The sequence below is a fragment of the Callorhinus ursinus genome, unplaced genomic scaffold (assembly GCF_003265705.2).
Source record: "Callorhinus ursinus isolate GAN/ISIS: 27379988/994484 unplaced genomic scaffold, GSC_fseal_2.0 scaffold9, whole genome shotgun sequence".
NCBI lineage: Eukaryota > Metazoa > Chordata > Mammalia > Carnivora > Otariidae > Callorhinus > Callorhinus ursinus.
The window spans coordinates 53,228,553-53,241,613 of record NW_027397071.1 but is presented as its reverse complement, the minus strand read 5'-3'; the positions used below and the strand labels follow the sequence as shown (position 1 = coordinate 53,241,613).

At 40.2% G+C, this 13,061-nt stretch overlaps 1 protein-coding gene across 3 annotated transcripts in view; it reads right to left on the bottom strand.

The window, feature by feature from the left end:
- The window catches only part of CUNH1orf87 (chromosome unknown C1orf87 homolog), an 80,253-nt gene that overhangs the window by 38,607 nt on the left and 28,585 nt on the right, over positions 1-13,061 (bottom strand). For 2 of the 3 annotated variants that reach the window (XM_073896013.1, XM_025871892.2), the window contains exons 4-6: positions 6,303-6,443; positions 5,471-5,734; positions 2,964-3,085 (exon numbers count right to left, since the gene is read on the bottom strand). In XM_073896013.1, the coding sequence (XP_073752114.1) occupies positions 2,964-3,085; positions 5,471-5,734; positions 6,303-6,443 (527 nt within the window). The remainder of the gene's footprint in view (positions 1-2,963; positions 3,086-5,470; positions 5,735-6,302; positions 6,444-13,061) is intronic. The other variant, XM_073896014.1, reaches the window with a different exon arrangement.

Below are 13,061 nucleotides of genomic sequence, written 5' to 3'. Positions count from 1 at the left end.
ATGTGTCATTCCAGATCCAGCTGAACTATCTTCTTGGCAGTGAAGCTTTTCCTAATTTCCACTGTCTCAACGTAAAATGCCATTTCCCTACAGGGACAGTCTCTGACATCTCCCAACCTCCATTCCTGTAAATCAGCTTCCTTTCAGTGGTGTGTCAGTAAACTTAACAACCCACTGTCCAAGATAATGCCCTGATTTGTTGCATTACTAATTTTCATGGTTTAAGTACTCCCACCATGGCCAACTTCAAACTACAAAAAGGATGTCACTGAAAGACGATCTGGGAAGTGGTGCTAATTGGCCCTCAGTGATGCTCCAGCACCCCATGCTTGAGCAGCTCTTTCATAATTCCTTGTTCTTTTCCTAAATAAGTCTCCCTTAGGTTGCCATCACATCTTTATTTCTTTACCTATTGTTTCATGTCTGACTTCCCTATTAGACTGCTCCATCAGATGTGGCTCAAGTCTGTTTTGTTTCTTACTATTTCCTGGGGATCTTGTACAGTACTTGGAATTGATTATTTTTATATGTATTTAACTTTTACTAGAGGTCATATTGTATCTTCTTTTTTTCTTAAAGGATTTTATTTATTTGTATTAGGGAGAGAGAGAGAGGGAGCACACATGAGTGGGGTGAGAAGCAGAAGGGGAGGCAGAGGGGGAGGGAGGGAACCTCAAGCAGATTCCCTGCTGAGCGCAAAGCCTGATGTGTGGCTTGATCTCACGACCCTGAGATCATGAGCTGAGCTGAAATCAAGAGATGGTCGCATAACAAACTGAGCCACCCAGGTCCTCCTGTATCTTCTTTTTGCTCTGTGACTCTTACTTGAATTTTGGCCTTACAGCTCATATTTTCTGAAAGCTTGGTACAGGAAAGAAGGAGTGGCTGTTTGTCTTTATTTGGGTCATATAGTTTCTGCACCCTCCTTCCCAGTTCAGAATGTTCTCCAGCTCAGGAGTCTGCCTCTCAGTCTAGCAGGGGAAAATGCCAGCTATGTGCTCTACGAGACTCTCTTTGCTGAGAGAGCCCATGACCCAGACCTTGCCAATCAGATGTGTCTGTCCCAGATCTGAATCGCAAGTTTTCCTTCCTCTTTCCTTTTCTTGCAATGCCAGTTCCTGGGGGTAGGAATTCGTGAGGCTTTGGCCCCTGTATCCGAAATACAAGTATGAAATGGGCAGGAGTTGTATGGAACCCATTTGCTTCAGCTGGTGGGGTTTCTTAGGAAACCTGCTGTGGGAGGTGGTTTCATTTGGTCCAACTTAGGTGAGGAGAGCTGTTGCCACAGGTGATGCTGGAGGCTTTTTAAACATCACAGAGCTGCCCCATTAAAGGCTCTACCTGACAGAACATGGGAGGGCCTTTTCCTGAGCAGCATGTTAATTAAAAAAGAGCCTGGGTTCATTATAGGCCATCAGTTCTGCACTTCCACAAATACACTGTCTGGTTTGTATAAAGCAGCACCTTCTCTGATGAGTTCAAAGTGATCTCTTTGTGCACCATTTTTATAGAGTAGGTATCCAGATGTCTCTGCAAGTGGATAATTGGAGGTGCCAATTACATTAAAAAATATTCACTGAGCATCTCCCATGTGCCGGGAACGATGCTGGACACCAAGCTGGCCAGGGTAGACACTATTACTAACCTCAAATGTCAAGTGAGTAATTACAAATACAGTGGCTGTCAGGCAGGGAAAGGACTGTGGGGCCATACCACAGAAAGACAGAGAGATAAAAGGTAGTCTAGGGCTCAGAAACGCCTTCCTGTCCAGGACTCATTAAGACCCATATCTGCCAGTGGCACCTCACAGGGCCCAGATCTCATTGTCTGTGTTTTATGAAGTGTGGTTGCTGATTATTAAATATTTCTGGGGCTTAGGGCCCTCCATAGGACAGTTGCTCCCAGATATTTGACTGGTGTACCCACCTGGCTGTGTCTTTCTTTGCCCTTTGAGCCTTGAGGGAAAGACTGGGCCTTGCCAACCTCTGAATTCACTGCGCCCGGCAAGGTGTCCCTGGCAAGCAGCTGGTATTCAATGAGTATAAAAAGGCATGAAAAGGGCACACTGTAGAAAGGAAGCAAGTCCAACACTTGGCCCAGGGCCATTTTTATAGGAAACTACTTTCCTAGAGTGAAGTGATGAATTCCAATACCGTGGCTCTTAGCCACTGTGTCCCATTATTTGTAACTGAAAAGAGTGTCTTATGGTAGGATAGTTTAAAAATAATTAAAAAAAAATCTTATATAGCATTTCCTATGTATCAGATACTGTTTTTAAGAACTTTGCGTTAAGTTACTCTCCAAATCTATGAAGTGAAGGGAAATCTCTTATGGCTCCCATTTCACAATGGAAGCACAGAGAGGGTAAGTGACTAGCTCAAGGTTACACAGCCATTAAATGGCAGAAACAGGAACTGAGCCTAGGATTCTGGTAATGGAGGCTATGCTCCTAACCACTGCACTTTGTCAACTTTCTTGGAGAACACAGGGACTATCATGCTCTACTGTGCCTCCTCTCTAAAGATACTCCTCACATCCTATTTTTACTTTGTGTCATTTCTTTCCCTTGAGATTACATTATTGATTCTGGTACCTGAAACCCTTCTTTGCTAGTGCCTGTAAGCCAGAAGTTCATTGACCAAACATATTTCTGGAATCACACTTTTTAGACTGGAGCTCTGCATCAGTATACAATCATTTCTTATTCTATAATGAGGGTTTTCAATGTCATGTGGCAACCTCATAAAAAAAGACACATGCTTGATCTCAAGAAACCTGTGCAATTGGTGCAAATAACTTTCTGTGCTGGCCTGTCTACGAGAGAGAGAGAGAGGAAATGATAAGCATAAGGTGAAGGGCACAGTAATTCTAAACTGGATGAGCTTTTTGGGTGAATGGCCTCCAAAATCACATCCAGTTCTAGAAGTCTAGGAACGCTATGCCCAAGGAAAGAAAGAAAGTACCTTTGGCCATGATGATGACAACCCTGAGATTTCCTCGGGTTGCTGCCCACAGCTTCTTTGCTTTGCTGTGGATCCTCTAAAGCTGCAGCTCTTAAAAACCAGAGGAGCTTTCCATAATTCACCTGAAAATGCAATAGGAAAACAGAACATCCTCATTTAGTGTACACGTAAGAGAAAGAAAAGCCCATAAGTGAAATGCCTGTTGAGACAGAGCTTTTGGAAATATTTTAATAAAAAACTTTTATTAAGGGGTGCCTGGGTGGGTCAGTTGGTTAAGCATCCAACTCTTGGTTTTAGCTCAGGTCCTGATCTCAGGGTCATGAGATAGAGCTCTGCATCGGGCTCTGAGCTCAGGACAGAGCCTGCTTCAGATTCTCTCTCCTCCCTCTGCGCCTCCTACTTGTACTCTCTGTCTCAAATAAATATATAAAATATTAAAAAAATAACTTTCATTAAAAGTTTTTAAACTGGTTTTAAAAAATAGAGTATAATAATTATTAGTGCTCTTTACCAAATATTCCTATTATTCTCCCTTCCTGATTGCCCTGTGGTTGGGTAGGGCTATGGGAACATTTCTGGACAATGAGTTGTGAGCAGAAGTGACATGTGTTCCTTCTGGTTGAGGATTAAACTGCTCACACAAGATGCTCCAGAGCTTTCTTTTTTCCCCCTCTGCCCGCACATCCAAAAATACACCAGAGTTACTGCTTCATCAGCCTGGATTTTGGAGCTAAGAAAAATGACAATACTGTGACTGACTTACTATGGAAATGTAAGTGAGAAAAAACTTTTGTTGTTTTGGGCCACTGACACTTTGGGACTATTTGTTACTACAGCCTAACCTAGCCTCTAGCTTCTCTCTCTCTCTCTCACATCTCTTATATATTTATTATATAAAATATAGGCTTATTTTTCGATATATCTAGCAGATTATTTGAGGACAAAGCTTTATTAAGCTAAGTGAAGAATCTCGAGGACCCTCCTCCCCCACCACACACACGCTTTCTGCCCCCCGCCCCCAGGAAAGGACTGAGGGAATGTTGTCCATTTCCATTGCTGGTCTGGATGACATCCTAGGGACTCTGGTGGGCAGACAACTCCAGGGTGCTGGAGGAGGTAACATTTGGGGAGGGAAGCTATATAAGTTTCTGATATAAACTTGGTCTCAGTCCAGAGAATTTGATGGAACTGAAGATTCATAGTGGTTGTACTAAGTGACATTGTATCACTAAATACTTATCATCAATATACAACTAATTATAGTTGGTTAGAGATGGGCATGAGAAAAAACTAACATTTATTTGAGTACCTACTATATGCTAAGCTCATGACCAGGTAATTTGCATCTGTTATATTGCTAAATTCTCATACTACCCTTATGAGGTTGGTTTTGGCCTACTTTTCTTTCTTTCTTTTTTTTTTAAGATTTTATTTATTTGGGGTGCCTGAGTGGCTCAGTCAGTTAAGTGGCTGCCTTCGTCTCGGGTCGTGGTCCCAGGGTCCTGGGATCGAGCCCCATGTCGGGCTCCCTGCTCTGCAGGAGACCTGCTTCTCCCTCTCCCACTCCTGCTGCTTGTGTTCACTCTCTCGCTGTGTCTCTCTCTGTCAAATAAATAAATATCTTTAAAAAAAGATTTTATTTATTTATTCATGAGAGAGAGAGAGAGAGAGGCAGAAGCAGAGGGAGAAGGAGGCTCCCTGCTGAGCAGGGAGCCCGATGCGGGACTTGATCCCAGGACCCCGGGATCAGGACCTGAGCCAAAGGCAGACGCTTAACCATCTGAGCCACCCAGGCGCCCTGGCCTGGTTTTCTATCAGCACATGCTCACTCATGATTTACCCACTGCTATTACTTTTTCCTGTTGTAGAATATATTCCTCTAGAATTTGCTTGCACTTGGACCGTGCTTTGTATCCACCCACAAATGTAAGCTTGGAAAGTGCAGTGGTCAGAGCAAGAACCGTGGAGTTGTTACTGGGGAGCCTTTACCTCTGCCCTGGGTCTACCATTAATTTTCTGGGTGCACTGCATGATTTCCTTACCCCACTGTGGGTCTTGGTTTCCTAATTAGTAAAATGGTGGTCATAGTATATTTCAAAGATACCCCCCACCTCTAATCCTCTAGGAACTGTCCTGATACATCCTAGGCAAATTAACCATTCTTATCTCAGAATTTACAGACTGACCAACTTGTCAATGAGACTCAAGTGAGCCCATTATCCTAAATCTGAAACACCACCCCAATAGTGCTAGGAGCAGACAGTGAAAGCCAGGACAGGCAAGTCTTTGAAAAAGAAATCAAGCAGGCCTAAGAGACCTTAAACTATTTTCTATTCTCGTCTATTCTGATTAGAAATTTCCACATATGAATAAAAATAAGCTTTGTGTCTTAGGGTTCAATAGTAAAGGTTATTTTTAAGAAAGAAACTAACCTTTTAATTCTATTACTCTGGTGGGTACAAATAAAATAAAAGGAACCCACATTTAAAATAGCAAAATGGCTGTACCATTTCTGGAGAGTCCCTCCTAGAAAATCTCTGGCAAAGGATCGTGACTGTTGGTAACTGTAGAGGGACTTCATGCCTCAAGAAAAGGCGGCTCAGTTGAGATTGGAGAAGAAATCCTGAAGAGATAGGATCCAGGGTCTTCAGCTCTTTCTGGAAATTTTCTAGTAAGCCAGAACTCAAAGGGCATGATCTGAGTTCTCTTCTGACCAGGGCAAGAAGAAAAGCATCTTCTCTTGTTGTTCCACTTGGCCTCTGGCCAAAATCCTGACACAAGAGCAACAGCAACAATAAATTAACAGGGCTCTAAAATAAAAAGGCTGAAGGCCAATGCAAGGAAGCAGAAGCCTAGGGGGACTTGTATCAGAGCATCCACTTTCAGGCCTGGCCTAGAACAGGACAAGTTGGTAATACTGGAAGCAGGAATTCAATCTGGGTGTATTCATTAGTTTGCAATGCCTCGGGACCTTTGCCTTCAGGAGAAGAAAAGCAAATCATTTTAGAGTGCATACTCTGTTAGAAGGCTCCTTAGGTTATATCACAGGTCTTCTGTAAAATATTTTTTTAATTATAAGGGAATTTAGAATGCCAAGTCTTAGAGACCCATTGGATCTGGGAGGAAGAAGGTAGGAGAAAGATGAGAAGTTCAGGTGAGGCATTTGAGGTTTGCCTGTGAGCTCACCAGGGAGCTTCTTGGAAGCCGATTGGACATATGGCTTCTGATGTCCCCCCGTCCATCCTCAGATTGTCTCCTCTGCTCCATATTAAAATCTACAGGCATCAAATAATACTCTTCATCCACAATAGAAAACAAGTCCAGTCTTAGTATAGGTACCTCAGGTTGGTCAGAGCTGTCCCTTGCCATCTGTTCCAAGGGCCGGTCTCTAATGTTTCTCCTGGGGAGGCCATGGATATAGGACAGGGACTGGTCTCCAGTTGGTACCGAGCTGCAGCGGGCATTTGCCTGGCTGGGAATCTTAAAGAAACAAAGACAAATGTTAGTAAGGATCAGAAGGGGAGAGGAAAAGAGAAAGAGGAAAGAAGGGAGAATATGAGTGAGGAACCAATCTCTTAAAACACATTCCCAGTTCCAAATGACTTCAGCCCATATAGTCATTGAATCATTCGGTCCCCAAAGAATAAAGCTTGCCTCAACATCAGTCTCAGCATTATGTGATTAACATCTGACAAATATATTAACAATAAAAACAATGCTGTTACACTTGTGCAAGAAAGAAGGTGTCTGTTGCAGACAATGGAAAAATAGGTAGAATGTAAGGTATTCATAGGCAAAAGTAAAGTTCTTATTAGAAGTAAGGGTATCCTTAAGCTGTTTTATTTTTATTTACTTATTTTTTAAGTAGGCTCCATGCTCAAAGTGGGGCTTGACCTTACAACTATGAGACTGAGGGTCACCTGTTCTACTGCCTGAGCCAGCCAGGCGCGCCCTTAGGCTGTTTTAATTAGCAGGTTGAGGAAGGGCAGCAAAGGCAGTTGTAAGTTTTGTCAAGAATGGAATAGAAGAGATTAAAAAGCCCAGCATGTTATATCCTAAGAGCAATATTATTAAAGGTTACAATAGAATAAATGATGGAACAAAGGTCAGTGATAAAATACCATTCCCTCTTGCAATGGAGTATGGAGTATGGTATATTAATTATGTTTTTTTTTTAATTTTCTAGATTTTATGATGTTTTGACATCTTGGGCAGGCTTGCTGGCTGGAAGAGACTGCCCTTCCCAGGGTTAATTAATTTCTCTCCAAGCAAATATTTCCCCTGCCCAAAATCAACCCAGTCCAGATACTAGACAGCTGGGGACAGCCCCTAGGCTCAAAGCCTGCTGGAATTTTTCAGACTAGACAGTCCTAAGCTGTTTACCCTACCCTGCCTTGCCTTTCCCCTGGAAACCTCAGTAAAGGCTGTAGCCTATGCTTTCCCCTCACTTCTGTCTCCTGACTGAGCCTGGTGCTTCCCCATGTGATCCTATGCTGTCTCATGCCCCCTTTTCGTGGGAAATGTTAAGAAACTATTCTTTCAAAAGCAGTTGTCACTCTGTTACCTTGTCATACCAGATAAAAAAAATAACATTTTCGGTACAAATTGAGACACATGGTTATTTTTAATATCAGACAATTGAAAGGAGACAGTTATCAGAATGATTCACTGAAAACTGAATGTCTGTACTCAACTGATAGGCACGTTAAATAACCTGTCAGTATGGATAGCAACCTACAGGTGCTTTATAGTCACGAAGGATTTTACAGAAAAATCAAGAGGCTCTCTAGAGTGGGAAGAGTGAGCAGGAGTGGCAAAGAGTTCTAGAATAGGCATAAAAATAACAAGACACTTATTGGGCACAGACTCTGTACAAGGCACCATATGGATGCTTTGTTTATGTCATTCCGTTTAATCTTTACAACAAGCCTATAAGGGAGGTAGTGTCAGCATCCTTTTATATTTGGAAATCCAAGGCTTTCAGAAGTTAAGTATGTTTATTAAATATTAGTTAAGAAATATTCATGGCTTGCCTAACCTGGGCCAGGCAGGGTGATAGGCCCTACGGTGAACAAAACAGATTTGGTTCCTGCTCTCACAGAGCTCGCAGATGGTGAGGGGACAGCAAATACTCGTGACAGCACTGTATGGAGCAGTGAGGGTCACTGTCAGAACTGTCCACCGGTCCACCTGACCTGGACTTGGTGGCCCAGGTCTGGAGGCAATGACATTTAAGTCTAGGCTTGAAACCTGAGTTAGGTTTGGATTTGGATATGCTAACGAGTACGGAGGGAGGAGAAGAGAAGAAGAAAGGGCCCAGGAAAAGGAAACTGGATATTGAAAACCTCAAAGGTACACACAGGCTCCTAAAAGAGAGAGGAATACTTCCAGGGCATAGTTTAAGTTTTGAAAAAGGCAAAAGTTAAGGCTGCAGAGGGAGATAGGAGAAAGGGCGTGAATTGCCTCAAGTCCGATTAGCCTCTGTGCTTTCTTCTGAGGGAAATGGGAGCCACAGAAATGTTTTCAGTAGAGCTAAGACTAGGTCAGAGTTGTCCCAAATTTACCCCCTAGTAAATTGTGCAGATAAGACTTGAACCCTGCTTTGTACCACTACCCCCAGGATGAGAGAGATTCCACATTCATTCAGTCCACAAAGCAGATTCATCCTGTAAAATATTTGGCTAGGCATTTCAGGTACTTCTTAGATCAGTATGTTTCATTGGAAATTATTTGTAATAGAAAACATTTCCATTTTCAGCTACATGTAAATTTTTTTTTGCCTCTGAGAATTGATGCACTTCTATATTGCAGTATTCTAAAGGAGCATTTATCAATACTTCATCATCCCAATGGAGTAAAGGTGTCCCTTTTCTCATTTAAAACACCAAAGTTTATTGAGTGCCTTCGTTGTCAGCACTACGGATACAGGTGAACAAGGCAGGTAGGATTCCTGCCCTCATAGATCTTTCAGCCTAAGTATCACAGAATAAATTTTATGGCTTCTCCTATGGAAAGAGGAATATATATTCTACTCCCAGGATTGCTGTGAGCAATGAGTATTACAATGTATTTTAAACATTTTGTGAACCCCAGAACTTTGGCTATTTGCTGTATATCTCCCTCCAATAGAGCGTGAACGCTGTGTGGGCCAGAACGGTTTTGTGTCCTGTTGACTCCCAGCATTTAAGAATAGTGCCAAATTGGAACAGCAAATAGAGAAACACAGTTTCAGAATGGTGATGATGACTTGTTCAGGCCCAGCCTACGCGAGGCTCTAGATTTCTCTCTTCACTGACATCAATCACCAAGTGTATCTACAAAGTGTCAAAGAAGATAAAATGGAAAACGTTGACTAAGATAATCACCATGTTTCTGACTTCAGGAGTTGCCAGAGTAACTATAAAATCTCCGGTTGTATAGGTTTCTGTCATTTGCTTTACTTTGGATCACAAAATAGTGCTTGTGGATGACACAATAGCCTGAAATGAGTTTGGGGCATAATACTAGTTTTGTGATATTTACCTAGAGGAATTGTTACAAATGGAGCACAGAAATCTAACACAGATTTGGTAATTCTTCTTGGGGTGTTGGAAACTTGCAAGTGTGAGGAGTGTACACAAGTCTTTTTTTTTTTTAAAGATTGCTTATAAATTATTTTAAAGCGGTTATATTGTGGAATCTGTGGACACTTTCCTCCAAGACAAGTAAACACAACAAATTGTCTTAATATTGTGCAATGCATAGCTGGGACTTGGGAGAAAATCTGCAGAGACAGCATCAAATGAAGATATGAAAAGTTCTGTTTCTTCAACATTTTAGACCAAGTTGTTGAAGTGTTCTAGAAAGCTGTTAAATGGCTCAAAAAGGGATCCTATCTTGTTGATAAATACAACAAGAAAGATGCATATAAAAAGCTTGGTAGGATTTCTCAAGAAATGTAGAATTGAAAAAAAAACAGTATTTCCAAATTAATAGATTTAACATATGATGTTAATATATACCTTAAACTAATACAATATTAGAATTAATCATTTGACTATTTTATTTATGTTTGTGAAAATTTTTATTTTCTTTACATTTTAACTTTATGGAAAGTTATAATTATGGAAAACTTCAAACATAGGCACATGTGCCCAGGATAGTATAATGGAACTCCATATACTCATCACCAAGCTGTAATTATCAACTGACATTCTTGTTTTATTTATACCCACATCACTCACCACCAGAAAGGAAGTAAACCACAGATGGTGTATTATTTCATCCACATTTTTTTCAGCATACATCTCTATAGCAGGGGTTTTCAGAGTGAGGTCCTTGGGCCAGAAGCCTCAGCATCACCTAAAAATGTGTTAGGAATGTGAATTCTTGAGGCCCAGCCCCAAACCCCTGAATGTGAGAATTTCTGGGTTCGGGGTCCAGAAATCTGTGTTTTAGTAAGCCCTCCAGTACTTGTAATGCATGCTAAAGTTTGAGAACCACTGCTTTAAGGATAACGACTCTTTGAAAATATAACCATGATAACATTATAATACTTTTAAACATGGTAATCCCTTAACATCATCTAATTATCCAGTCATTTGTTCCAAATCTCCCAATTATCTGATAAATCTTATTTTTACAGTTTGTTTATTCAAAACAGGAACCAAATAAGATCCATATATTGCAATTGGCTTCAATCTTTTACATCTTTTTAAATTTCTACTTCTTCCTATCCCCCCGCTCCTTTTTGTACAGCTTTTTTCCTTTGCAATTTATTTGTTGAAGAAGCTGTGTTGTCTGCCCTACAAAATTTTCCGCAGTCTGGATTTCCTTGCTTGTATTTCTATGCTTTTTAACAAACTGTCCCATATATTTATTATAAAATAATAGCTAGAACTAGGGTCTTGATCTTCTTCAAATTCAGCTGTTTTAAGCAAGATTGTTACATAGGTGGTACGTTGCCCCATGCAAACAAATGCTGTCAGGTTGTCTTGCTTTAGTCCATTTTTTTTTTTTTTTCATTAGCGTTTCGGAAATGATGATATTCTTATCCTATTATCAGTTCTCATTTATTAATAGATTAATGGGAATACTTTTTTACAGAGAAACTGCCGTCATTAACTATTATCTAAAATACAGTTTGTATAGAAAAGGCAAACAATAAATGCTCCTTTGATTTAACAGTTTTAAAAATAGTTTGTTCCCTAGCATTCTTCAGAGGTGACCAATGAATTTTTGTTTTTTTTCTAAAGAATCACTATAAAGTTAGAGATTTAAACATATATAATGCATTTAAATCATTATAATTGCTATGTTTACTGATAGCCAAAATATAAGTGGTTTGGGCTTTTCTTTATTTCCTTTTTTTGTTTTTTTTATAGTGAGAGCCATTTTAAGTTAGATTCCAAGTCTTTTTTTTTTTTTTTTTGACAAGTCATGGAAGGTGTTTGTTATCTTAATTGCTTTTGGTATAAATAGATGTTCCAGGCTCAAAGCTGGGATTAGCCTTCAGAATTTACTGAACATGATGCAGGTGCTAGGGTACTCATTGCTATATGGTTGGTCATTGTTTCTGTGTTTTTTTTTCAGTGAACAAAGCTAGGAAATCTATTTTCTTAAAAGGAGTTCATACTGATATTCCCAATTCAAATGTAGGTCTTTGGGGTTTTATAAAATCTCATCAATCTTATATCTATATTTCATTTCTCCTACACCAGAAATCCCAAATGTAAAAACACCAAGATAATGACTCGTTTGCTTTATTCGACAATACATACACACAATAACAATATCAACATAATGGTCACTGAAAACATTTGAAGATAGTTTTTCAAAAACTATTTTCCTTAGAGTATACATCCCACTAGAGACACAGAGTGAAGTCATTATGTTTTAAAGTCATTTAAAGTCATTGCCTGGGTGGTTTAGTTCGTTAAGCCTCCGACTCTTGATTTTGGCTCAGGTCATGATCTCAGAGCTGTGAGATCAGAGTTGTGAGATAGAGCCCCGAGGCAGGCTTTGGACTCAGTGGGAAGTCCCTCTCTCTCTCCCCCTCTGCCCCTCCACCGGCTCACGCACATGCTCTCTCTCTCTCAAATAAATAAATACATCTTTAAAAAAGTCATTTACAATAGTTCCATTCTCTTTGGTTTTATTGCCAATTAGAACATAGGTTCACGTGGTACCCAGTCTCCAGGCTGGCTCTAAGTAATCCCTGCCTCCTAGGGCTCATGTTCTTGTGCAGTTCTTCCCCCACCCCTTTTCATTAGGATTATCTCTGTAACCAATAGAATACTGTAGTAGGGTGTGTCACTTCTGAGATTAGGTTATTACAGACATTGGACTTACTGCTGTGATTGGGTGCACACACTCTATCTTTCTGGGATAACTCATCTTTGGGATGCCAGATACCATGTCTTGAGCAGCCCTATGGAGAGGCCTAAATACAGAAAAGACTGTTCCCTCTGGCAACAGCCAGCAAGTAAATGAGGCCTCTGTCAGTAGCCACTCAAATAAGCCTAGAAGTGAATCTTCTTGTCCTGGTCAAGGCTTCAGGTGACTGCATTCCTGGATGACATTTGGAGTGAAATTTCAGGGGAGACCTTGAGCTAGAACCACTCATCTAAGCTGCTCCTGGATTCTCGTCCCTCAGAAACAGTGCAAGATGATGTATGGTTATTGTTTTATGTAGCTATGTTTTGGGACAATTTGTTATTCAGCAATAGATAGCTAACACCAACTTATTTTGTTTTTGATTTTTAGGAATTGATTTTTTAATTTTTAAATTTGTTTTATAGTTATGTGAAATATTTATGTGGTTCCAAAGCCAAATCTATAAAAATGACTTATTCAGGGATGGGTTGTTTCTGTTTTTGATCCTTCCAACATTTTTCCTTTATCCCCAAGAGATAACCACTTTTTAAAATCCTTTTTATTAATTCCTTCATTTTTTAAAAACATAAGCAATAGACAGATGATAGATAGATACCTCGAAGCATAATCTGTGTACTTTTCTTCACCTTGCTTTCATTTAGTTAATGCTATATCTAACTAGATTACTCCATACAGTGATAGGTAGTGATATTTATATACTTTAAAACTGTTGTTGTTTATATT